The 24,876-nt window shown below is 41.3% G+C and overlaps 3 protein-coding genes across 9 annotated transcripts in view; 2 read left to right on the top strand and 1 right to left on the bottom strand.

The window, feature by feature from the left end:
• LOC111834236 (alpha-adducin-like) overlaps positions 1-2,226 on the top strand; it is a 34,026-nt gene extending 31,800 nt beyond the window's left edge. For 3 of the 6 annotated variants that reach the window (XM_023793310.2, XM_023793307.2, XM_072714601.1), the window contains one exon: positions 6-2,226. In XM_023793310.2, coding sequence (XP_023649078.2) covers positions 6-307 — 302 coding nt within the window. In that variant the 3' untranslated portion in view covers positions 308-2,226. The remainder of the gene's footprint in view (positions 1-5) is intronic. The other 3 variants (XR_002835966.2, XR_002835967.2, XM_023793313.2) reach the window with 3 other exon arrangements.
• A 2,641-nt stretch (positions 2,227-4,867) lies between these two features.
• On the top strand, positions 4,868-19,243 carry nop14 (NOP14 nucleolar protein homolog (yeast)). 2 transcript variants are annotated; one of them, XM_023793324.2, is made up of 19 exons: positions 4,868-4,978; positions 5,386-5,589; positions 5,714-5,848; positions 5,930-6,071; positions 6,529-6,671; positions 6,849-6,983; positions 7,222-7,344; positions 7,648-7,779; positions 7,884-8,229; positions 8,731-8,861; positions 8,950-9,035; positions 9,849-9,984; positions 10,076-10,177; positions 10,936-11,089; positions 14,706-14,865; positions 16,347-16,494; positions 17,840-17,958; positions 18,092-18,247; positions 18,686-19,243. In XM_023793324.2, exons 2-19 carry the CDS (start codon positions 5,407-5,409, stop codon positions 18,780-18,782), a joined length of 2,628 nt encoding a protein of 875 aa, XP_023649092.2. In that variant the 5' UTR covers positions 4,868-4,978; positions 5,386-5,406; the 3' UTR covers positions 18,783-19,243. The 2 variants fall into 2 exon arrangements, with proteins under 2 accessions (XP_023649092.2, XP_023649093.2); XM_023793325.2 differs by lacking the exon at positions 4,868-4,978 and adding an exon at positions 5,002-5,101.
• A 239-nt stretch (positions 19,244-19,482) lies between these two features.
• Positions 19,483-21,450, bottom strand: LOC111834243 (vimentin-like). Its single transcript, XM_023793327.2, has 3 exons — positions 20,901-21,450; positions 20,027-20,695; positions 19,483-19,793 (listed from the first exon to the last, which is right to left on the bottom strand). The coding sequence occupies exons 1-3, from the start codon at positions 21,364-21,366 to the stop codon at positions 19,720-19,722; spliced, it is 1,209 nt and encodes a 402-aa protein (XP_023649095.1). The 5' UTR covers positions 21,367-21,450; the 3' UTR covers positions 19,483-19,719.
• Between the last annotated feature and the right edge of the window lie 3,426 nt (positions 21,451-24,876).

Below are 24,876 nucleotides of genomic sequence, written 5' to 3'. Positions count from 1 at the left end.
CTCAGAGTCCCAGCAGGAACAGCCCTACAAAGAGGAGAGTGACGCCGGCACTTTACGGCAAACCCCTCCCGACCAGACCCCCGACCAACCCTCCCAAGCCCCCGCCCCAGTCCCCTCTGAAGGACCCCCCCCACCTGAGAACCCGGAGCCCCCGGCTGCCCCAGAAGCGGCCGAGGACGGCGCCGCCGCAGCAGCAGCTGCCGGCGACCAGGGCAGCGACGAGTCCCCCAGCAAATCCCCCTCCAAGAAAAAGAAGAAGTTCCGCACTCCCTCCTTTTTGAAGAAGAGCAAAAAGAAGGATGCCTGAAGGCCTGGAATTCTGGGGGCCCCTCCTTTGATTGGTTCTTTTTTAAAAATTGATCCCTTTTTGCTATTTTAGTGTTCACCTATAACGTGTGTCCATTTTTTGGAAAAGGGTCAAATTACCTAAAAGTTTTAACACTGTTGCTTTTAGTGATGAATGACTGAACTATGCCTGTTGAAGTGCATTTCTGTGGTTTCTTTACACGCGTCGGTTTAAGTCCACACTCGAAGCAGGCAACAGTTTTTAATTACCACTTAAAAAAGAAAAAGAAAATGCATTACTAAACTTGTAGAATTTATTGGCATTGCACGAAAAGTGTGATTTAAATGGAAAATGCTAAAAAGCACTGTTGTTGGTAACCCACGCTAAGGAAAATGACAGGTAGGGTGCATGGTGCTCATTTTTGATAATCTGTAGCATTGAATTCTTTTATATGTGCATTGCAGAATTTGGGTCCAAAGGTGTTCCTTTGCTATATTGAAAAGTAGGATGTGTGTGCGGCAAAATTATTAACAAAGTAATATTTTACATTTATATACCCATAAAGATTTCTAATGGCATAAATGTATAAATCACTTTTTTTTTTTTTAAGTTTATTTCATGTTTGGATAAGCACTAAATTCAAATGGTCGTATCCAAGAAAGATACACTAACATTGTGTTACATAAAATTTTCTATTGCAAGATTATAGATAGCATTGTTTTTGAACTAATCCCATTGCCATATATTAATTTGTAATGGGAAGTCAATCTGTTTTTGCTCTTAGCTTTAATATATGCAAATCCGAGATGGCAAGAAATCCCACCTGATAATTCTTGCTTTTGTTCATTGTTTTCACATTAGAGGAGCTATTTTTGTGTTTTGTAACATTGCATCCTGAGCCATCACAACAAATCTTTCTGAAGTGTTTTTTTTATCCTGGGGAAAGATCAAAATGTAAGTGTAATTATTAAATTGATTTTTTTTTTTTTTTTTTTTGGCATCTGCACATAGAACAGTTCAGAGCGTTTTTTTGCCCTGTAGAGGTACTTTCCTCATGTACAGACCAACTCCATTTCATAAGAAGTTGATTTAGGCTGGGTTGACGAGATCTTGTGAATACACAGACCCTCTTCTGTGCTTTGGTCCATATGTTGTGATTGTGCTTTAAGTACCCTGTTATAAAGTGTGAAGGACGATGTTAAATTGGATGAAAGTAAATTGATCAATATGTATTACACAAAAATACAGATGCTTCCAAATTTCACTGCAGAATATTTTGTCTGTTAGCCCCCCCCCCCCCCTTAACTATCTGAAGCATCTACAATTTAAACTACACAAATTCTCTGCTTCGAAAGAAATTTGAAGTTAAGCTATGAATGCTGTTGCTGGAGGTCGCGGTTGATGTGATGATCTGGTGGGTCGTCTCGCCACTAGTGTTCCAGGTGATAAAATGTCCTCCAGGTACTCTTTACTTTGGAGTCACACTCCATCGCTATGAAGTTATATAACAGAAATCTAATCTAGGCGCAGATTTACACTGACGTTTAAAACCTGGGTGAACATTGATATTCAACCAGTGTCAATTGCACTCGGTCTTTGTGAAGCTTGGCGGAAACCACTATATGATATATATTTTGTGCAAAAAAATGTTTTTTTGAAGGACTGCATGGCATAAAAGGCTTTGAGCTTGTATAGTTTGTCTTATGTACATTAAGACCGTAACCCTCTTTGTTATTGTGCTTTATTGACATTCTAATAACAGTACTAAGTCAGTTCTCTTAAGGAAGTTTTGTTCTTCAAACACGGCTCCATTAAACCTCTTTATTGTGTTCTTTTGGTTATATTTAGTACATGTATTCAGCACATTATTATAACTGTATTAATTACATGTATTTTTTATAGTACTGTTTTAATTGATCAATAAATAAATAAAAAAATCACTTTAAAGTGTCTCTAATGTATACTTTAAAAAAAATTAAACACGTTGAATTTTTGTATTAAATGCAAGTAGTGATCATATGAATTTGTTTACATCAACTTTACTTATAAGAACATAAGAAATTTACAAACGAGAGGAGGCCATTCGGCCCATCAAGCTCAACTTGTTTATTTTTAAGCCATAATTATTGAGCATTAGAGTAGATTTCATATCATTTTTCATTGGGTCGTGTGGTGTATGTGTGATGCAGAGAATACTTTGAACGGATGTGTCTCTGGTATGTTTGGTGTCCTCACTGTGCTCATTGGCATGGAGTAAATGCAGTACAGAAAACATAAATAGGGGAAAAATACGTTAAAATTACTATTTCTAATTATAAGAATCTATGGGCAATATTATGGTTCCTGTAGCACAGTCCCTTCACAATGGTGGGGGTTTAAATGTTGTGTCTGTGTGTATTATGATCATCATATATTGTGGGGACCACAGTGTCCCCACAGTGTAATGACTTATTTTGACATTGTGGGGACCATCTTCCATGTCCCCACAAAGACCTGTGAATGCGATCGAAAAACTAAAATTAAAATTGCCAAAGGTTTTGTATTTAGTTTGGTTACTTATGGTTAGGGTTGGGTAGGGGTTAAAGTCGTCATGTTGGGATTAGAGTTTTCCCCACAGAAATGAATGGAGAGTCCCCACAAAGATTTAATTACAAACCTGTGTGTGTGTGTATATATGTTTGCATGTCGTTGATGTGCCATGATTATCTCCCACAGTGCAGAGAGGCGAATTGGTGTTTCTGAATTGCCCATGGTATGAATTGCCCTCTGGGTGTGTGCCAGCCTTTTACGCTGTTTTGCCTAGGATACGCTCAAGGACCCAATCAAAAAAATTAAAATAAGGAAAAATGTTCGTGGCAAGTAGTATATCATCACAAGCTTTTTCATTAAGATTAACTTTATTGATGCCAGGGGGAAATTCTAGTGCATGCAGCAGCAAGAACATAATGCACAGACAAAATATACATGTAGTGCCAAACAGACAAGGTACAAAGACGGTACACTTAGTGTAGACATGATTTGCAGACATGGTGCAAACACATTTAAAAAAAGTACTCCATACACATATATCCTGAAAAACTGAATAATGTGATGTGCAAAGTAAACATCTAAGAGTAAGAATGATATTTATGTCCAAATCATGTGCATTTAGAAGAGGAAAGCACTGAATGGTCACTATGGACTGAAACCATAAACAGCAGCTTGCTACACATTTTAAAAGACTGGAACCTCCTCAGAAAGCAGAGTCTGCTCTGGCCTGTCCTGTACAGCACTGCTGTGCTGCCCACAGAGTCCAGACTGCTGGTCAGGTGGAGCCCCAGGTACTTGTAGGTACTTGTTGATGTACTCCCAGGTACTGGTACTTTGATACCCAGTATGGAAGATATTTGCATATTATAGCTTGCTAACATTTTTGACGGTGTCTCTTCCATTTAGTCCTGCAAAGCACGCAAATCATGTACAAAATTTTAGCATAAAATTTATTTACGTGTTGCATTTAATTATGTTACATTTGCTCCGATTTGCTTTTTTTTAAAATTTGGACTGTTTCCAGTAATTAAGTGCAATAGCTATTAACAGCATAAACGACCAATGCACACTTTTTAAATGCAATATTGTAAGGATCCACCCGTCTTCCACTGCTCTTCCAATAAAGGGTCACAGTGGATCTGGAACCAGGTTGTTACTGGTGACAGAATTTATCATGAAAATTGAAAAAAATGACACTTTCCCTGCTTATCTAAATCCAGAACAGTGCTGCGTGAAGCGTTGATATGCAGATGTCCCTCTTAGTGAATTTTCAATAGAATATTACATTTACATATAACGGTGAGGATTAACCAGGAACGTCACTAGAGGTTTATGAAATGTGGGGGTGGGCTAAGTCTTCACCAGCTAGAAACAGCCCAGCAACAGTAGGCCACTTCAATCCAACCCCTCCCCACCCCAGGGTAAATTAAAGGGACACAGGGCAGGTGAAAAAGATCACAATGACATAAAGTGCAACAGTATTTGAAAGATGCTGTGCAAAATTGCAGTCAATCAGGTGGATAAGAACTGATAAATATGTAAACAGAGGTTTTGTTAGTGGGCATTTGGGGGGGGGGGAGAAGTCTGTGAGTTGAGGAGTTGAACGGCCCTGGGAATAAAGGTTGCTCTCCTCCTCTGTGTCCTGCAGTCAGGACAGCGGAGCCGTCATCCCGAGGGGAGCCACTCAAACTCTGGGAACAGAACATGGGAGGGGTCCTGCAGAATCCTACACGCTGCTCTTAGAGTTTGCTGCTCACTCAGGGATGAAAGTGCTCTGACTGGGAGTCCGATGATCTTAGAGCAGACTTTCACTGTGTTGTACAGGCAGGTCCTGTGCTGCAGGCTGGTGGAGTGATACCAGCAGATAAATTATGAGACCATGTGACAGTTTAAGCTGATCTGTGCAGGATTTTCTAACACAGACAATAGAAAAAGTACAATACTGTACTGTTAAGCAGCAGTTGCTGGCCAGACTCTCTGGAAGACTTTCAATAGGTGGCGCTAAAGAAGCCGTTCTGGAGTTTATCCGTTTTGGAGAAACTCGCTGGCTGTTGAACTGCGACCTTTAACATGTGTGACGCCCGCTGTGTTTAGGCAGAAAACGTGGGTCGGGTAGATCTGCCTTGCGTTTTCTCTGCTTATTTATTTTTTATTATACTTAATGTAAGTCCGCAACGCAAAAATAGTTTCTCAAACTTCTTGCATAGCACGTAAATTTAATAATAAAAGTTTGTTAGCGTTGACTTGAAGTGATGCTTTGGTGTTTCTAATAACGTGCTGCTCACGGTATTGATGCATCATTTCTTTTTACAGTACTGGCATTTAAAAAAAATGGTACATTTATTTTAATGCCGTTCCTGTTTTGTTTTGCTACGCGCAGTTCTTATATAATAACTGTTAAAGTATTTTTGATTAAATGGCATGAAGAAAAATTTAATATACTGTACTTTGATAGTCGTTACTTGCTATGTGCTGTTTGTCATGCGGTTTGGTCATAGATAATTTTTCGGTGCAAAAGCTGAAATATTTGTTTTTATACAAAAAATAACATTTGCGTTCATTATTTATAGTGTTTATGAAAAAGCCTAAACATGGGGAAGCCGCAGAAAAAGAGGGGTCTTGCTGACAAAGTTCGCAAGACGAAAACCTCTAACGAAATCAAGAACAATCCATTTGAGGTGAAGATCAATCGGAAGAAGTTTGATATTCTTGGGCGAAAGACGAAACATGATGTTGGTCTTCCTGGTGTTTCCAGATCAAAGGCCATAAAAAAGGTGAGTGATATACCTGGAAAAAAATAAAATGCAGTCGCTTTTGGAAAATTTCGCGTTGTGGCATTTGTATATAGATTAAATATTCTTCTGTACTCTCTTGTCAAACTGCCTTTTAATTTCCCAGCGCCAAGAGACCCTGCTGAAGGAGTACAAACAAAAAAGCAAATCTAACAAGTTTGTTGACAGGCGGTTTGGTGAATATGATACCAAAATGGCTCCTGAAGACAAAATCCTGAAAAGGTTTGCCTTGGAAAGACAGGTAGAGTACATACCTGAAAAGACGTCGTCTTACTGATTGCGGCCTTTGATTTCTGCTCATGTAATTGGTCTTGTTTTAAAGCGTATGCAAGATAAAAAGAACATCTATAATCTTAATGAAGAAGAGGAGCTTACTCACTTTGGCCAGTCGCTGTCAGAAATTGAGAAGCTGAATGATGTGGTGGACAGTGACAGTGAATCAGAGGACAAAGGACTCCTCTCTGGTATGTTGGATGTACTGTAAGAAAGAGACCTTTAGTTGGTAACTGTTATGAAACATAGTTCAGACAATATCCACTCTTGACCCGCATATCGTGGACTGGGTTGCGGGGAGAGAACTGGAATCTCCAAGCATTTGATGAAGGTGGGGCTTCACTCTGGATGGGATGCTAGCTCATTGCGTAGCACCGGGGGTGCTGGTTAGGCTAATTGGATGTCGCGTGAGGGGGGACTCGTACCCCAACCCTGGAGGTGTGAGACAGCAGTGTAAAACACTCAGCCACCATGCTGCCGCTCTTCAGACAATATGGTGTGTAACTGTCCAATAGGTTTGTTACTGTATGACTTTCAAAATACAGATTTCTTGAAAAATGAAAATCTTTAAAAAAAAAAAAAATTCTCGATTTTTTTTATATTTATGCTCAAAATAATAGCCATCTTTCTTTCTCTCTCCTTTTTTAGCGGAGTTCACTGCGTCACACTTTGGTGGAGGCGGCGGCTTGCTGAGGAAGAAGAATGCTGAAGAGGAAGGCGATGGAGATGGGAAACCCAGATCTCGTCAGGAGCTAATTGAAGAACTTATCATCAAGTCCAAGCAGGAGAAGGTGGGCGGGGCCTCTAGGTTCTGAAGTCGCCTGCATCTGCTCAAATCCGTTTGCGTTCTCTGGAATTTACCAGTTATTCGTTGTTCATTGGTGCAAAAGGTCTAAGAGTCTGTTCTAACCTGTCAAGTCGGGTACTTCTGACAAAAGCTAAATGACCGTGCTTCATGTGGTTGTCAGCATGAGCGCCAGACCCAGAAGGAGGAGGCACGGGTGCTGACCGAGAAACTGGACCAAGACTGGAAGTCCATTCAGAGTCTAATGGCTCGTAATGCCCCCAAGTCGGTCTGCAGAGTGGAAGAAAGCAAGCCTAAGGTAAGATGGAGACAGATGCATGGCAGCCACTGGTTGGCAATTGTGAGTTTAGTATTTTGAAACTATGATATTGTATATTTAAAACAGAAATGAAATTGTAGAAAAGTGTATGCATTCTTAATGAAGACAAAGATCATTACTAATGCGAGTAATCTGATTAGCTTTTTTTTTCCCCTCATTAGCAGAAAGTCCAATGGGTTGATTTATTTTATTTTATTTTTTTTTTTACCCCCCTTAGGCAGAGGAGTATGACATAATGGTTCGGGAGCTGGGCTTTGAGATGAAGGCTCAACCATCAGAGAAGATGAAGACGCCAGAGGAGGTGGCCAGGGAGGAGAGGGACAGGCTGCAAAAACTGGAAGTGAGACATTGTTCCTTTGTTACCACAGTTGTGATGATTATAGAAGTATCTCCCTGTAACCTACACGTCTCATTATTCCACCAGTGCTCTGCTCGTATTCATTTAAATATATTTTCTGAAGCAGTTCGAGTAAAATTTCATGACCGAGGTTATAACAGATCCGTCAGTCGTTTGTAGTAAGTTCGCCTTGACATCAGTGTTGCCAGGATACTGATGGATAACGTGAAATGGTGTGAGTGTTTGTGCCAGTTGGGAATACTCAATGTGTCAATGTGAGTAAATGAGGATATTTATTGATTGAAGGCTGACAGACAGCGTAGAATGTTGGGTGATATGGAGGAGGAGACCAGCAAGAAACAGAGCTACTTGTCAGCAGATGACCTGAATGATGGATTCATCTTGGATAAAGAGGATCGGCAGATGCTTTCTTACCAAGTAAGTGGACTAGCATGAAATATCCCCCATCTCTCCTGTCCAATCAGAAGGCAGTCAAACAGCCTGTTTTTGTGTTTGTGTGTGTTTTTTTTTTTTTGCCTTAGGATGGAAAGTGGAACATAGCAGAGGAGGATCAAAATGCTGATGATGCTGATGATGCTGATGCCGATGATGATGATGATGATGATGATGGAGGCAATAATGATGGCAGTAATGATGGTGAAGATGGTGATGATGATGACCAACATGGAGAAAGTGGATCAGAGGAAGAGGGTAGCGATGCAGAGTCGGGTCATTCTGACCTCGACTCGGAGGATGTAGTGGAAGATGACGATGCGGAGGTTCTCAGGAAAGCGGAGAGCCAGGCTAAACCACACTGCACCTTAAGTAAGGAAGAGCGGCTCGCTGGGCAGGAGGAGGCCAAAGCAGAGCTTCCATATACCTTTCCAGGTAAGACCACCTGCAGCCAGTGAGGAATTCGCCAGCTGTGTGCATGCTGCATCTGTGCTGCAAAGCTTTCTGAGTTATAATAATTCAATAGGAGGACCCCCCCCTTTGAGTCTGATTCCTCCCAAGGTTTCTTCCTACTAGGAAGTTTTTTCCTTGCCATTATTACCTCTGGCTTGGTCACTGAGGGCTTTGAGCAGGGATAATGTCAAGTGATTTGAAACTCTGCCTTAAGAGTGGTTTGATTAGCAAGCAGCAGTTTCTGGGGATTCAACTCTTATTTTAGTGCTTAAAAAAGACCAAGCTAATATAGCAGATATATGTATTTAAATGTGGATTTTACAACAATGTATTGACAGCTAGCTTTGCCCAGTTATTGTCATGTTACATGTTCATTAATAAAAAAATTACCTTCAGGTACAGGTGTTACAAATATGTCGGTACAGTGTATATTTATTGTGCTGAAGTACAGTCTGCTACAATATCTGAAATTGACTCTTTTAGCACCAGAGAGCTTCAGTGATTTGAGGTCTCTTCTGCATGGGCATTCTGCTGATAAGCAGTGTGTTATTCTGGAGCGGATTCAGAAATGCAATCACCCAAGCCTGGCAGCAGGAAACAAACTTAAACTACAGGTATCTCATGTCCCCTTTTCGTTTGGGTTAGACAAATCTTTGCTTTTGTACGATTATCTTTTATGTTTTTTTTTTTTATCTTCTCCAGAAAATGTTTGGCTTTCTTCTGGAGTATGTTGGAGACTTGGCCACTAGATGTCCTCCTGAGCTTGGCACAGTAAACAAACTTGTTCCGTGAGTATCACTTCACTTCCTGTCACACATTCTCGGGTGCTAGGGGTTATTCTTAATTTGCGCTAATTAGAGTCACACAAAACTAAATTTAAAAATGACCCCTGCTGACATTTGTGAAGTTTAGATTTGGCTCTCCACAGAAAATAATTGTCCAGGCATTGGTTAGAGAAACAAGGATTCAAATATCTTTTTGAAATGCGTAAAGACATATCAAATTTTCTCTTAATTTTATGTTAAAAAAAAGACAGAAAAGGAAACAACATATTTTCTTTGTCAGTTAATGTTTAACACCTCTCAATTGAATTTAAAGTGATTAAAAAAAGTTAGCTTTCACAGTATACAATAATATTTTCAAATTATGCTTGAAATTCATACCCCTAAATATGTTTCTGTGATGATGCTTGGGATGTTGAGTGCTCGACGGGTTGTCCCATCGCTTGCAGGGCCACGGGTTTAAATCGCTTCTTTGTGACTTTCTGTGTGACTGGAGTTTACTTGTTTTCCTCTGTTTGCGTCGCTCTCCTCTGGGCAAGTCAGTTTCTTCCCAGAGTCTAATAACATGCAGTTAAGTTACTTGGCATCTCTAAATTGCCGTGTCAGTGAACTGGTTGGAAGCACAGGTGCTTTTCTTTGTGCTATCAAATTGCTGATCCATAGAAACTTTTATAAAAAAAAAAAAAAATAAATGAAATTATGGGAATGATTGCGTAGTGCGCTTTTGAAATTAAAACCACATACGGCGGAGTCCTAAACGATTGGTTGGCCTGATAATCAAATTGCCTTGAAATAGCCATAAAGTCTCCTGTTTTTCAGCCATCTGTACGGCCTCTGTCAGCTGTTCCCAAACGCGGCGTACCTGGCCATGCAGAACGTGCTGAGTGACAGTGCCCACGATATGGAGGAAGTCGTAGAGGTCAAAGGTCGTGCCGCCCTCCCAGGCCTTGGCATGGTAAGCGTATTTTGCGTGCTGTGACGTCCGGCACTTCTAATAAAACCACAGATGATCATGGTGTTGAATGCCACGTCTTCTGGCCCTTCAGCTCATTTACTTGAAGATTGTAGCTCTGCTGTTCCCCACTTCGGATTTCCGGCACCCTGTCACCACTCCCGCCTTGGTGTACATCAGTCAGCTGCTCACTAAGGTCAGTAGCTGTCCCACGTTTGGTTAAACCCACATTGCGTAACAGGAAGCAGCTCCCATCTTGGACCTAAAAACGCCAGGCTGCCGCTCCCCTTTAACTTTCCCTTTTTCCAGGGAGAACAGCTCAGGATTTTCAGTTGTGTGAGATTTTTAAAAAAAACATAAAATAGCTAAACTTAAATACTATTTCTGTGGGAATTTGTCTTGCAAGCTGATCGTGAATAGAGCTCAAGCAATCTCCAAGTTAAAATCAATACAAGACGAAGTCCAGAGATATAAGATTAGGTTTCAAATACTATGGTACAGTAAATACTCAGTTTAAAGCTTGGCTTGTACTCATATTTTGGCCCTGTTCCAGCAATAGCGTAGTTCCATGTTGCTGCCTCATATAAAACTTGGCAGTGTAGTGTACATTTTTTTCCCTATGTTATGTTGTCAAAGCAAACCCAGGGAAGAATGAAGCATTACTTAAATTATGTAACACTCTAAATGCCAAACTACTCTGAGGGTAGTTGTTGTGAGGCGAATATAAGGTGTGATTGCCAGGAATAAATGAGTTGTGATTCTGCCGCAGTTTGCAAATCGCCAAGAAAATGTAACTAATTAATTTCCTGATTCTTTCCCTGACTGTCCTCAAGTGGGATTTTATACAAAATCATAACCATGTTCACTGATGACATGTTTTCATTGGTATTGGTTATAGAAGATTAAGTGTTTGATGTATTTATGAGAGTTTATTTTGGTTACATTTTCCCCCAGTGCCCAATAACTTCCCTGGAGGAAGTGACCGGCGGATTGATTCTGTGCTGCCTGACGCTGGAGTATGTCACACTCTCTCAGCGATTCGTCCCGGAGCTCGTCAGCTACCTCTTAGGAATCCTGCACCTGGCTGTGCGAGACAAAGGCTCCCTCGGTACATTACCACGGAGGGTGATCGCCGCTGGTCACCAATCGCCTTCGACTTTAGGGGGTTTATTACTACACGTTTCCCTTGATTAACGTGATTAATTCCCAAATGTCACTGCGGAAACCACGTTAATCAAATATAATCAGTCGTAAAGTAAAAATTGCTCCACTATTGATTGATCTCAGAATAATTAAGTATATGTTACCCTCATAATATCATAGTCTAACATAATATGATATTCTTGTAATGAATGACCCATATTGTCAATTCCTTAAAGCCTGTCTATCTTCCAATCTTACTTTTTCTCTCGCCTTGTTTAAGTCTTTTAATTACGTCAAGTTTAATGTGTAAAGTAATCACTTTTCTGGTTTCACTCGTCATTGAGGTGTCGCTCTTATTAGACAGTTAAATGGACGAATATTTTTAAAGAAAACAATGGGTTTGCGATAGACTTGATAATCACATATGCTTCCTACGCACTAGCTGCATGTTTTGACCGAGGAGGTTGCTATAATTCCCACCTCCAGTCACGCAACTGATGTATTGATCTGTGGGAGTTTTGGGATAAGGTTAATCAAAATGTTTGCCGCCTAATATAAGGATGATTGCAATTGATTTAACCACGTTAATCAGGGGTTACCAGTCTATGTACTACGGCTGACGATTGGGAAATTTCTTTGGTCATTTGTTTTAAGCTTTTTTTCATGTATGGTTCGTGCAGGGGTGGGCTTTTTATTTTCTGGGGCCCCTCTGAAAAAGTCCCCCCCCCCCCCCCGGTGTTTCAAAAGTAAATAGCTAGCGAGTAGAATCAGAACATCGTAGCCAGTTACCTGGTAAGCAGAACATGCTGCTTCATCTCCTGAATTAGGAACGCATTCATTTAGTATTTAATGTGGTAACTGTTGGTGGCCAGCAGAGGGCCCCAAACCTCGTGGGCCCTAAGCTAATGCGCGTTTTGAATGGTGGCAAACGCTGCTGGATTTGTGTGAGAGGAAATCAAAGCCTTAGTTGAGCGTTGCCTTGCCTGTAGTGTAACGTCTTTTAAAATGCGTTGTTGGCTGCCATGCGTTTTAGCTAAAACTATAATTAGTCAAACGTGCCGCTAATGTTATCGCCCCTGATGTTGCTAATGTGCAGTGTGTGCAGTAAGGGAGTCAGACCTATGACAGTGTGCAGTGAAATGCCTTCACCCTGCTGCCACCTCGCAGCCTGTGGAATTTAGCCCGGCTGGTTGGGAAAGCCTTAAAGAGACGATGGTGGAACGTCTCTGAACACGTTCGTGTTCACATGGTGACCTTTAGATGATTTAGATGTTCAAATATTTTTTAAAATTACATCAGCAACATGTTTTTTTTTTTTACGCTTTTTTTTGTTTTAATCGTGAGTGGTATTTGTGTAAATTTCCCTTGATTAACGTAATCCCCAAATGTCACTGCGGAAACTGCGTTAATCAAACATAATCAGTTGTAAAGTTAAGATTGCTCCGCTATTGATTGATCTCAGAATAATTAAGTATATGTTACCCTCATAATATCGTAGTCTAACATAATATTATATTCTTCTAATGAATGACCCATATTGTCAATTCCTTAAAGCCTGTCTCTCTTCCAATCTTACTTTTTCTCTCGTCTTTTAATTATGTCAAGTTTAATGTGTAAAGTAATCACTTTCTGGTTTCACTCGTCATTGTGGCGTCGCTCTTATTCTTAGACATAGTTAAGTGGACAAATGTTTCAAAAGTTTAAAGTAAACAATGTACAGTGGTGGGCTTATTACATATTTTCTGGGGCCCTTCTGAAAAAGTCCCCCCCCCCCTAAATAAATAGCTAGCGAGTAGAATCAGAAGATCGTAGCTAAGCTACCTGGTAAGCAGAACATGCTGCTTCATCTTCATCTTTTTTTGTTTTAATCGTTAAAAAATGTGAGTGGTATTTCTGTAAATTTCATTATCTTAAGTTTAAGTAGAGTTGTTGTGCAGCTCACCATTAGAAAGACGTATCCGTGTTTGTTAGCAAAATGAGGGCTAAAGCTAAAGAACTAAATCGGAATCAGCTTCATTCTCTCTCATTTTGCAGAATCGGAATCACCTTTATTCTCTCTCATTTTGCTGACTCAGGATCAGCTTCATTCTCTCTCATTTTGCTGACTCAGGATCAGCTTCATTCTCTCTCATTTTGCTGACTCGGGATCAGCTTCATTCTCTCTCATTTTGCTGACTCGGGATCAGCTTCATTCTCTCCCATTTTGCTGACTCGGGATCAGCTTCATTCTCTCTCATTTTGCAGAATCGGAATCAGCTTCATTCTCTCTCATTTTGCAGAATCGGAATCAGCTTCATTCTCTCTCATTTTGCAGAATCGGAATCAGCTTCATTCTCTCTCATTTTGCAGAATCGGAATCAGCTTCATTCTCTCTCATTTTGCTGACTCGGGATCAGCTTCATTCTCTCTCATTTTGCTGACTCGGGATCAGCTTCAATCTCTCTCATTTTGCTGACTCGGGATCAGCTTCAATCTCTCTCATTTTGCTGACTCGGGATCAGCTTCAGTCTCTCTCCTTTTGCTGACTCGGGATCAGCTTGGAGCGGTAAGCTGCCAGGGAGGTACCCCTGCTGTACGTTTCCCATTTGAGGTTGCTGGTCATGGTGGTTGGCAGGAGCTTGGATACATGCAGCCTGCTCACAGCTGCATTGTGGGTTGTTTGGGGGGAGGCGGGTTTGGGTGATTTCTGAAATTGGTCACCACTTCCACTGCTTGGTTCTTTGAACACCAAGACACCCTCAGTTCACCTCCCTCCTGTACGTGGACTCATCTCTGTCTGTGATGAGACCTACAAGGGTGGTGTCATCTGCAGACCAGGGCGGCTTTGTGGCTGGGTCAGTTACTTGTGTACAAGAGGTACAGTAATTCACGGGCAAGCGGGGAGTTATAGTGTGGGAGTTCATCAATTCAGATGATCAGATTCAGAGGCTTAGCTTAAATGAAATACAGGGTGAAGGCCCGTGTTCAGGGTATCGCCCACTGACCTGCTGATCTGGTGCACAAACTGCTGAGGATCAGAATGTGATCCGTAACAGCTGTCGGGTCAGAGCGAATCAGCCGTTCACAGGCTTTCATGACAGCTGTCAGGCCGATGGGTCTTGAGTCACTGAATTTGTGATGCTGATCGTAGGTAACATGCCTTCATATCCAAGTCCTATTTCACATTTGCTGCCTCGAACTAAGCTGAAATTGGATTCTGTACCTAAATCCCTTTTCAGACACTATCCTGACTGGCTTCTCTGATTTAGGGGTGGGCAAATAATCAAATTTTAATTTCAATTACGATTTTGGCTTCCAACGATAATTTAAATGAAATAATTGAGATTATTGTGCCGCCTCTTTTTGCAATGATGCTCCCATTTTGTCTTGTCTTATAAACCCAGCGCACCCTTTCCCATCCCTTTTCATTTGTTTTTCAGTTGAATTAAATTTAGCGTCCAGGGAAGTCCACTGTTAAGTTTTTTTTTTTAATTTCCAAAGTCAATAATAATTGTGTTACATAATCGTGATCTCAAGTTTGATCAATATAATGGTAATCAAGATTTTTGCCAGTATATAGCAACCCTAATGTGATGTTTCAGGTTACCGTGTGGTGCCACCATTCAGGCTAACAGGAAGACACTGCGACCTGCTGGTGACGAGCGACGCAGCTCACGCCGAGTCATGGAGCAGGATTCCGCTGCCGATGTCTGGAGCCCAGAGCCTCAAGCTGAAGGACGACCTGGAGAGAGACCATTATAAGTAAGAGAGACTGTGACAACTGGAGCAGAAGTCTGCAGCTTTAGGTTGTCAGGAGTTGCGAGATTTGACAAGATTTAAAATCATCCATTAATATTATTAGAAATGATGAACAAAATAGACTTACAGGTAGTTCTCGCTTTCCAAGCTCTCAATTTACGAGTTTGTATCTTTATGAGAATTTTCTGCAGCAAAAATTTAAATTTCATTTTTTATTTTTGATTTGCACATAACTCGACATGCGCTGCCCAAAAACGCTGCCCGTGACAAAGTTAATAAAATATCTTACTCTATGCTGGATTTGTACCTTACATTGTACAGCATATTTTATGGTGGTGTCTGATTTGTACCGCTTCGTTTCTTTACCCAACCTGATTCCGTTAATACACCAGGTTCCTTTTATGTACTGTGAGCGATCTCCAGTCAGCTTACAATGGGATACAGGAAGAAAAACTACCATCTCCTGAAAATCAAAGTGCCCAAAATTCACAGTGAATATTACCATTTTAGCAAAGTAGTGTTTTGTTTTTCTTCAAGGATTTTTTTTGTTTAAATGTGCGTATATTTTTGATTAAATGTTAATTCTAATAATGTTCGTTTCCATTTTTATAACATTTCTATGGGAAAATACATCCCGCTGTACAGGTTCTTAGCAAGCAATAATTTGAAACAAATTAGCTCGTAAATTCGAGAACTACCTATATAACAAATAATCTGAAAATGAGATTAAATGATACGAGAGTCTTTGTTTAGCTATTTTGTTTGCTTTCATGATCGATTGTGGTTTGCTCGTGGCTGTGTGGAGGGATTCACACAGGCCTATATAACAATGGAAATCAGGGGAATGGAGATACGGGTGAATAATTATGGGAAGGAATGGAATGTGTTCTTTTGGTGAGGACCTCTGGTTGCTACAGTATGTATTTTTCCGTCCCCCCGTCATAATTCTCCAGCATAAACTGAAAAGATTTTTCTTTTAATTAGATGCCCTAGCTATGTAGACCAAAGTGTGTCGCAAAAGTGACCTGAATACAAAGGCGTGTCACGTAGACCAGTGTTCAACTGGCAATTAAACTTATAATTAATCCAGCATTGTGGAACCTCTAGATCAGAACCAATAAGCACTGAGTCTCTCTGCATAGTGAAACACAATTTCTGGTTTCCAGTAGGGAGTGTACAGTATGATAATTGTTCAAATTATTCCTGGACTAAGACCGATGTTTAGAAGCGTGTATGTGAAGTGCTTTAAATTACTCATAATTATCACATTAGTGCCAGTTCTGAGAGACAGCAGGAATGCCACCATTGGGACAGGCACTTTGGTAAAGGCCCCACCCTCGCTCAGGCCCCCAGGGAAGCCAGGCCTGACGCCTCTTGCATCTCTTCTTATCTCCTAAGTGCTTCTTAAATGCCTGGTTTAAGAAGCACAGCAGCAAGACTTGATTTATAATTCCCCTACTGATCGTGGACGTCCTGTTTTACAGGTTGTCGTGCTTGGCCACATGTCTGGACCTGGTGAAGAGGTGTTCCTCGCTGTATAAATCTTTGCCATCTTTTACCCAGATCTTCTGGCCCATCAGAATTCTACTGTCCAAGCATATCTCTCTGGAAGGCCACTCGTCAGTCCTGCAGGTGACAGCTCCCGGTCATTCAGACATTTTAGTTTAAAGCAAGCCTGTCTGCTTTTTTTCATTCATGCTCTTAGGTAGTCTGGGGTGCTGAGAGATGTCTGAATATGAAATTTTGGTATAATTTGTGTATGTTATAGGCCTAGTGTTTGTTCCCTCAGTTTGGAGTAGTTTCTCAGGCAATTATTGGTTATGTGCAAGTCACATGTTTATTATGAAACACTACATTGCACCGGTGACATGCAGGGACGCTGTGAAGGGCGAGGGGACTTAGGACAATTCCTGGGGCCCCTGAGTGGCAGAGGCCCTAAAAAAAATTTGGAACGTAATTGGATTGGTCTGGGTTGGGGGCCCAATGTGATATGCTGTCATGGGGCCCAGAGTCTCCCTGGTGACGCCATTCCAGGGTGTAGCTTGTCTTTACATCCTGCTTTCTGCTACGGCCACTAAATGGGTCAATGGATTGAAATGGAAGAAATGTTGGTGTATTTCTTCTTAAATACCATTCTTGCAGTCATGCTTTAAACTTCCTGACCCCTTCACGCCCTGCATGTCATGCATGCTTAGTCATTATTTCAGAGAAAAAGAGAGTAACAGGTTCTGCCTTGCAGGAAAACACCCTATTTTAATTAAGTAGGATAATCTCCTCCGTAAGTATCACGTCGCTCGGATCTTTTTTTTTTCTAGCTGAACAAAGTTGTTCTTTTTTTTTTGTGGAGATTGTTTTGCATATTTTACCTTCAATTTCTAAATTAAATCCACCATGCTGGCTGGTTTTATTTAAGAAATTATGAAAAAACTTTCTTTGTAATACCGAGGGCTTGTTTAATTACCGGGAATATCGGTAATTGCCTCTGTGAAATCTTGTTCTGAGTGTTCTTGTTCTAAGAAAATTATGTTAATACCTTAACCCAAACTGATTTCACCTGCTGTTAGTCTGCAGAACATCAATTGGCTCTCAGGCCAAGAAAAGTGCCCCAGCTTGGTCTTAAACTAATTACAGAGGAGATTAGACACAGAGATCAGATGCTTGTACCAAAAGTGAACTCATTGTATAGCTTCCCTTCAGAAACTGAATACAAAAGAAGATCGTTTACCCTATGACGGTAACTCCAGGTGAATTCACCTGCTATACTCTGGTATTAACATAGATATTATGCTGATTCTGGCTAAACAATGATTTTCACAGAGAATGTTGCCTTTCAATGTGAAACGTTGCCAGTGGTTTTTAGCTCAGCGGGTCGGGTTGCCAGTTCAAATCCCGGAGTTAGCAGAATGGCGTCAGTATGGGCAAGGCCCTTAACCCCAGCAGCTCCAGGGATAAAATCCAGGATTTTTATGTCTTGAAGGACCTGCATAGGGAAGCACTGGAAGCTGTATCCGAGTCCCCAGAAAGGCCGTCTCCCTTGGTATTTGAGAAGACAAAGCCCATTCCTCTAAGACTGTTCACTCCTAAAATAGTGGAAGTGTGAGTGTGTTTTTTGTTTTTCCCCTCTTGTATTTGGAATGTGAAATATTTGACAATATGAATCTTACCGCCTGGTAGTTTGTCGGTTAAGGCGAGGCCCTCAGAACTGTCTCTCTGCATGATGCTGTTCCAGTTTGGACTTTGGAAAGAAGCGGGGCAGCTCCAAGCAGGAGAGGGAGAAAGAGAAGCTAAAACACAAGTATAGGAAGGAGCTGAAGGGAGCGCTGCGGGAAATCCGGAAGGACACCAAGTTCCTGGCCAGGGAGAAGCTGACGGAGATCATGACTCGGTACGGATGCTCTTGCATGCCCAGTCTTTATGGACACCATTTGTCATTCAGCTTATACATTTGCTTTGTATGTATGCAGTTAATGCAAATTAGGATAGTGGCCATGAATACCCCACAGGGTATAAGAGGTGACAGGAGATGCCAACTGTACCTCACAACCATGGCTGTCATCACAACTGGGTGCTGTCGGTCTGACCGGTTCAGCCCACTCGTAATTAGCGTAACTACCTTTAGTTGAATTAGGCGGTGAATGACAGCACATCATGATTCGACTTACTGTCAGTTTCGAAGCCTTTTACAATGTGGCCTGGTTGTGGTTCGATTTAATTATTCTGTTTAATAACTGGAACTGACAGTTTCATTCTCTGAATTGTACACAGAATCATTAACTGTGATGTAATAGCGGCTCCATTATTTTTTTTCATTTGTTTACGACAGGGATGCGGAGAGAAAGAGGAAAGTGAAGGAGCTCTTCGGCAGCCTGTCCACTCAGGAGGGGGAGTGGAAGGCTCTCAAGAAGAAGAAGAGGAAGTGATTGGCCATCGCCGTCGTCACATGACATCGCCAGATCTCCATGTGGACTGTATTAAATCCAACTCAATCACAGCAACCCTATTATTCCTTTTGGACTATAGTTTGTAGGTTTATCAGTTGTTTTTCTGTAATGTAACTAAATGTAACATAATTCTTTTTCAAATGGGAAGAAAAAGGGTTAATTTTAAAAAAAGTTAAACTACAGATAACCAATAAGTAGGCCTTCCTAAAGGGCATACCAACCCATCTCCGCCATTCCTGTAGGCTTGCAGTACGTTCAGAAGTACGACATTGGAAACATTGGCAATGGCTTCAAATTCTATGAAGTACCCCTGGGATATACATTTTGAGCAATTTGTATGGCTGTTTAATGGACAGCAGTCTTTGTAAATGTGATTTATAAACCCATTAGGATAATAGAAATATTTCCATTTTAATAAACAGATTGCTCTTTATTTGTTACGCTGTGAGGTTTAATGGATGGATCGGTTATGTACGCAGTGGTGGTGGAGGGGAGGCCGTGATGGCAGCATAATCCAGTCCCTTCATACGTAAAGTATTTAAACCCGAAATCCACTCGGTCTGTGAAGTTTGTAAATGACTAACAGATTTATCATGTATGTTTTTTTATTATTAAATCGTAATTGCTTAAACTACAAAAATAAAAATTGTGCATATTAGGAAGAATCAACAAATGCAAGTTTATGCACTAAAGTCAAGCTTTATTGGGGTTTTGTGGTACTCTTTGTACACTAAGCATTCATGTTACGTTAGGCTTGGGGAAGGGCGATGGGTTCCCTTGGCTTGGGTGGGACTTGGGTCGTACTTTTTAACCATAGCTCAGCATCACAAAGGGCATTCTTTTTGGGTTTAGGGGTGACAAGGGTGGTCTAGTATGTTGTCTTCTGGGGGCCGGGTTGAATAGCATGGGGGAGACCTCAGCCGGTGATTTTGGAAGCAGTGTGACTCTCCACACTGCGAGACAATGAGGCGCTCCGCTCCTCGGTAATTCCTGTTAAATGGGGTGACAGTTAAAATGGAAAAAGAATAACACCAGTTTTTCAGCACACAAGAAGCTCTGCTTGATCAAAAAACTTAATGCGGCATGTTGTGTCATGAAGCTAAAAAAAACTGGTATTGCATCAAATTTAACTAAGGTATATTATCAAAAATCTCCTTGAAGAATTTATATATGGTTCCTACCACAGCAGACTTTGTTGTTACTTAGTGTTTTGTGTTATTTACCTGATAGGCTCTCTGCAGAAATGCCCAGTCTCTTCTCTTCACCTTCCAGCAGCTTCCTGTAGGTTGCAATCTCAGCATCTAGCTTCAGCTTAATATGAAGAAGTTCCTTGTAGTCCTGTAAGTATTTGCCCATTTCGATCTTGGTCTCACAGAGCTGGTTCTCAAGCTGAGCAATGATGCTCTCCATGCCAGACACTTTATCCATGTGGCCGACCTCCATGTCTTCCAACTGCTGCTCCAGTGCCGCGTTGTTGGCGCGCAGTCCATCGATCTGGTTCTGCAGGTCGACCACCTGATTGTGAAAGGTGGTGATCTCTTCCTTCATGGACTTCATCTGACCTTCATGCTTGCTTGCGTGGGCTTTCAGAGTGTCAAACTTACCCTTGTACCACTTCTCGGCCTCTTGCACGTTGCGAGCGGCCGCTTGCTCGATTTCAACCCGAATGTTGCGCAGGTAAGTCGCCAGGTCAGGCCGGTCAGAGTCTAGCTCAGTTGTCACCTTGGAGTCCTCGATCTGTTTCATGAGGTCGGCAACTTCCTCATCATGAAGCTTTTTAAGGAACTCCATCTCAGCCACCAGTTGTTCCACCCTCTTCTCCAGGTCTGCCTTTTGCAAGGTGGCGTTGTCGACATCTTCGCGGAATTCTCGCAGTATCCTCTCTGCCTCCTCTGAAATTGGTGAGATCGCTATGCTTCATTCTTGGTTATAGAGCAATGCCAGAGGAGGCCATACATTTAACAAAAATGCTCTCTAAGTCAAAGGTCCTGATATAGGCAAATTTGGTTATTCAATAACATTGATTTAGTTTTCATGTCCTTCAATAGGAAAAACACTGTAGTGTAACTTCTATTGACAGTAGATTTTGGGTCTTACCTTTGAGTGAAAGCTCCTCTTCGAGTTTGAACCTCCATATCTCTATTTCTTCCTCGATGTAGCCCCGTTCGATGTCAGCGGTTCCTTTCTCTTTAGTCAGAGACTCAATGAGCTCTCTCATTTCTTTAAACTTGATGTCATATTCTTCCCCGATGTTGCTGGGTCCTCCCTTGTAGCGGTTTTGCAAGGCAGCTAATTCGGCTTTAAGGGCTGCGTTCTTCTGTTCCAGTGCCTGAACTTTCTCGATGTAGCCGGCGAAGCGCACGTTCAGCTCCTGCATCTCCTCCTTTTCGTTGGCGTGGACCTTGTGTAACTCCGTCCCGACCTCTACAGCGGCGCCCTGGAGTCCGGAACGCCCTCGAGTGAACGAGGACCCCCGGCATCGGGTCGGCGATGGACTCTGCACCCGCATCCTGCTGCTCCCGCTGACCGTCAGTGTCTTCTGCGAGTAAGTTGTGCCTCTCATGTTTGAAGTCTTTGGCTTCTTAGCAGTAGCCTTGCTTAGCGTTTCACCAGACCACCCTTATTAACTGCCCTGAGCTTGTGGCAGGTTTTTATGGAGCTGCAAGGAATTTTACAGACACCCTTGAGAGTCTCACAGGTTTTTGACATATTTTAAATTTGGTAGTATGACACTGAAGCCAGACCTGCACAGCTTGCCATATTAGCTAGCATTTCATTGTCATGAATAGTGTGAAGTGTGGTAAGACTTCACGTAGCGGTGCTAAATACCATGGTAGCCATGTATGGCTCTCTCTGCCCTCAGCTTGCTCAGTGCAAAGGAGTGAGGGGCATTTTACACATCAATTACCAAAGCCTGTACTCCAGGCAGCAACAAACAGGCACAAAAAACGAGTTCTGTGACAGGACTTAATCCTACAAGAACTTTACTTGTTCAGCTGAAGATATGTACTCTTAAGCGTCAGTATGCATGGTTTGTGATGAAGAAAGAAATTATTTAAAATTTTATTTAGTTAGTTTATTTTATATTCATCTGTTGCTTGGCAACTTACAAAATATCCTGGTACCAGAGTTAGGGCTGAGGTAATATAAAATGACATCATGATATTTTTGCACATTTGTACGTTTTCCTTGTTTGTGGGTTTCCTTCCACAATCCACAGTCTGCTCAAGTAAACAACTGAGTTGTTAAACAGAACTGACACCCTATCCCAACAAAAACTCTGCTGTACCTATGATTTAGTATTTTTAAAGTATAATGTCAATATATAGCTTAAATGGGTAAAATGTTTAATTTTATCCATTTAAGCTATTTTTACCCTCAGAAAATATATAAGTCCAACATCAGCTGCTCCAGCCTCTTCTGCAGCTTTTCCTTTTTCTGGAGAGAGACTGAATTTTAATGACACTTTGGTGACACAGTGTCTTCGAATCACTCATTTTTTTCCCACTTATATCCTGCACTAGAAACTATACTAGAAAGGCCACATTTGTCTGAGCACATGTGTTATATTTTCTTTAGCTGTTAATTTTATATGTGTGTCTGTGTCTATGTGTGTGTGTGTGAGTGTGTATGAAGCTTACATACTAATCAAATACATTTATTATGTTTTATTTCTTTTCTCTGTGCAGCACTTCAGTCAACTTCAGTGCTTTACAAATGAAGTTTGCTTACTTCTAATATTGATGAATTAGCTAGAAGAATCTGACGGCGACCCTGATGATGTCATTGGTGCGGCACAGTTAGAATCTCCATGACGTGTTAATTGACAGTTGGGCCCCTGTTATGCCCGACAACATGGCTTCATTTTCTTCCACGGACATAATAGAAGCCTGCAAACACTATGCTGAAATTCCCATGAACTCAGCACTGGGTCATGACATTTTCCATTTCCCTTGCAGTAGACAGGGAATTAAATCTCTGCCATTTTAACAATGACAACTATATTTTTCAGCAGCACTGCAATTCGGTCCTTTTTATCAAGGGTCATCGATTGAGTATCATTCTAATAAGAGTGAGCTCTGTGTTGCTTGTAATCTTTTGTATTCAATGATATACATTTAATTTGGACTCATTTACTCACTAATATCTATTTAGAGCAAACCAACAAAAATCTCAATCAGCTAAGTCTCAGTTATGTGAGATGCAGATAAACCATTGTTTATCGATCTATGTTTACTTACATGCTTTGCTACTATACGACCAAAACTGGGTTTTCATTATCAGTTATCTACTCAAAGGCACTTAATCATGGAATTCATGTAAAAGAATGAGCACCCAGAATATTGAAGGGAAAATGGCAAACATAGAAGGTGGCTGCTGCAAACATGGGAAGGTGACTGCTGTAAACATGGAAGGTGACTGCTGTAAACATGGAAGGTGACTGCTGTAAACATGGGAAGGTGACTGCTGTAAACATGGGAATGTGACTGCTGTAAACATGGGAAGGTGACTGCTGTAAACATGGAAGGTGACTCCTGTAAACATGGGAAGGTGACTGCTGTAAACATGGGAAGGTGGCTGCTGTAAACATGGGAAGGTGGCTGCTTGAAACATGGAAAGTGGCTGCTGCAAACATGGATGATGAGGCGGCCGTTAGGGGAAACCGTCAGAGCTGTCGTAAATCTGTGTGCGGAAGGCCTTGATCTGAGCTGTAACATAAAATCCTGGCTATCAAAGTGATACATGCATCCCTCCTTTCTGACCCATTCAGGATTGCCTCACATGTTCCAGCATAATGAAAAGGTCTGACTAACACTCCTTACTATATTAGTCAGGCTTCTCTATTGTTATCATCACACAATAAATAGACACACCTTAGGATCCCGAACTTTCTCTTAAGGCTTACTAAATCGCATTCTAACTATATCCCCCTAAGACCTACCCCTTGACAGACCAGCAGTCTGTTCCTCCGGTACCACAGATTGGGCCCCTCTCCAATTATTTATTTATTTGTATTTTCTCATTTAGCAAATGCTTTTATCCAAAGCAAAATATAACTGAGAAAGCAGGGTTGCTAAAGCAACTGGGGTTAAAGACCTGTAGTTAAATATCCTTGTCTACCACAAGATTTGAACTAGTAACCTTCCAGTCAGCAGTACTGTACCTCTATCCATATACCACCCTACCTCACTAACTACACCACTTACCTTGTCTAAGAGCCCTTTCCCAGAACAGACAATGCATATTAAATATATATCAAAACTGGCCTGAACTTATTGCTTGGTATATAACGCAAGACTGGAATTCCACCTAAAAGTATATATTCTAGTTGTGATGTAATAATTAAGTGAACCACTAGAGGCCGTCCTAACTCCCTTTATTCCATTCAACATTTTAACCCAATGAAAGCCGCAGCTAAAACTGGCATTACCAGTTTTGGATAGCGTGTTACCAGAACATTTGATCACTTTCATACGTTTCTAATTTTATTTTGAAATTTGTCTATTTATAGGTACCCTTTACAAAAATATCTATCGTAGAATTTAATAGGAATGTGGGGATTATACTCAGAAATACTACATAAATATATGTTGGGAGAGTTTTCATATCCCATCACCATATAAATGTGCAACTTTCTCTCACGCATTTTGCGGCACTCCTAACCTGCAAAAGTATTTCGCAGATGGTGATTCTTCTTACAGAGTGATAGTGGGGGGTGGGGGTGGGGGGGGGCATTGGGCTGGGCCTGTGTGCCCCTAATTGGAAGGTCCCTGATTTGAGTCACATGACTGGCACAGTGCTGCTATGGTGGGGATCATCAGCAAAGGCTGCTCACCCCGTTTCTAAGCCCTGCTTGTATGTCGCTTTGGACAAATGCATCTACTCGATAAATAAACGTCAACATGCATGAGACGGGCATGGCCATTTGTCTATGAAATAACTAGCGTTTCTTTTCGGTCTTTGCATTTTCCAGACACCAAAATGCCATTCTTGGAAAGAAGTCTAATTATACCAAATGAGACACAATTAAACGGCTCTCTTCTAAATGTAAAAGTGTAATAAAAGTGTTAGA

The sequence above is a fragment of the Paramormyrops kingsleyae genome, chromosome 7 (genome assembly GCF_048594095.1).
Source record: "Paramormyrops kingsleyae isolate MSU_618 chromosome 7, PKINGS_0.4, whole genome shotgun sequence".
Taxonomy (NCBI): Eukaryota; Metazoa; Chordata; class Actinopteri; order Osteoglossiformes; family Mormyridae; genus Paramormyrops; species Paramormyrops kingsleyae.
This window is presented reverse-complemented; position numbering and strand designations above follow the sequence as displayed.

Bases quoted from the DNA above. Each gene is read 5' to 3' on its own strand.
- LOC111834243 (XM_023793327.2), bottom strand. From the start codon at position 21,366: ATGAGAGGCACAACTTACTCGCAGAAGACACTGACGGTCAGCGGGAGC. The intron at 20,696-20,900 runs GTAAGACCCAAA...CACCAATTTCAG, and splicing joins AGAGGAGCTTTCACTCAAAG to AGGAGGCAGAGAGGATACTG. The intron at 19,794-20,026 runs GTAAATAACACA...CCCATTTAACAG, and splicing joins TTCTGCAGAGAGCCTATCAG to GAATTACCGAGGAGCGGAGC.
- nop14 (XM_023793324.2), top strand. From the start codon at position 5,407: ATGGGGAAGCCGCAGAAAAAGAGGGGTCTTGCTGACAAAGTTCGCAAG. The intron at 6,984-7,221 runs GTAAGATGGAGA...TACCCCCCTTAG, and splicing joins TGGAAGAAAGCAAGCCTAAG to GCAGAGGAGTATGACATAAT. The intron at 10,178-10,935 runs GTCAGTAGCTGT...ATTTTCCCCCAG, and splicing joins TCAGTCAGCTGCTCACTAAG to TGCCCAATAACTTCCCTGGA.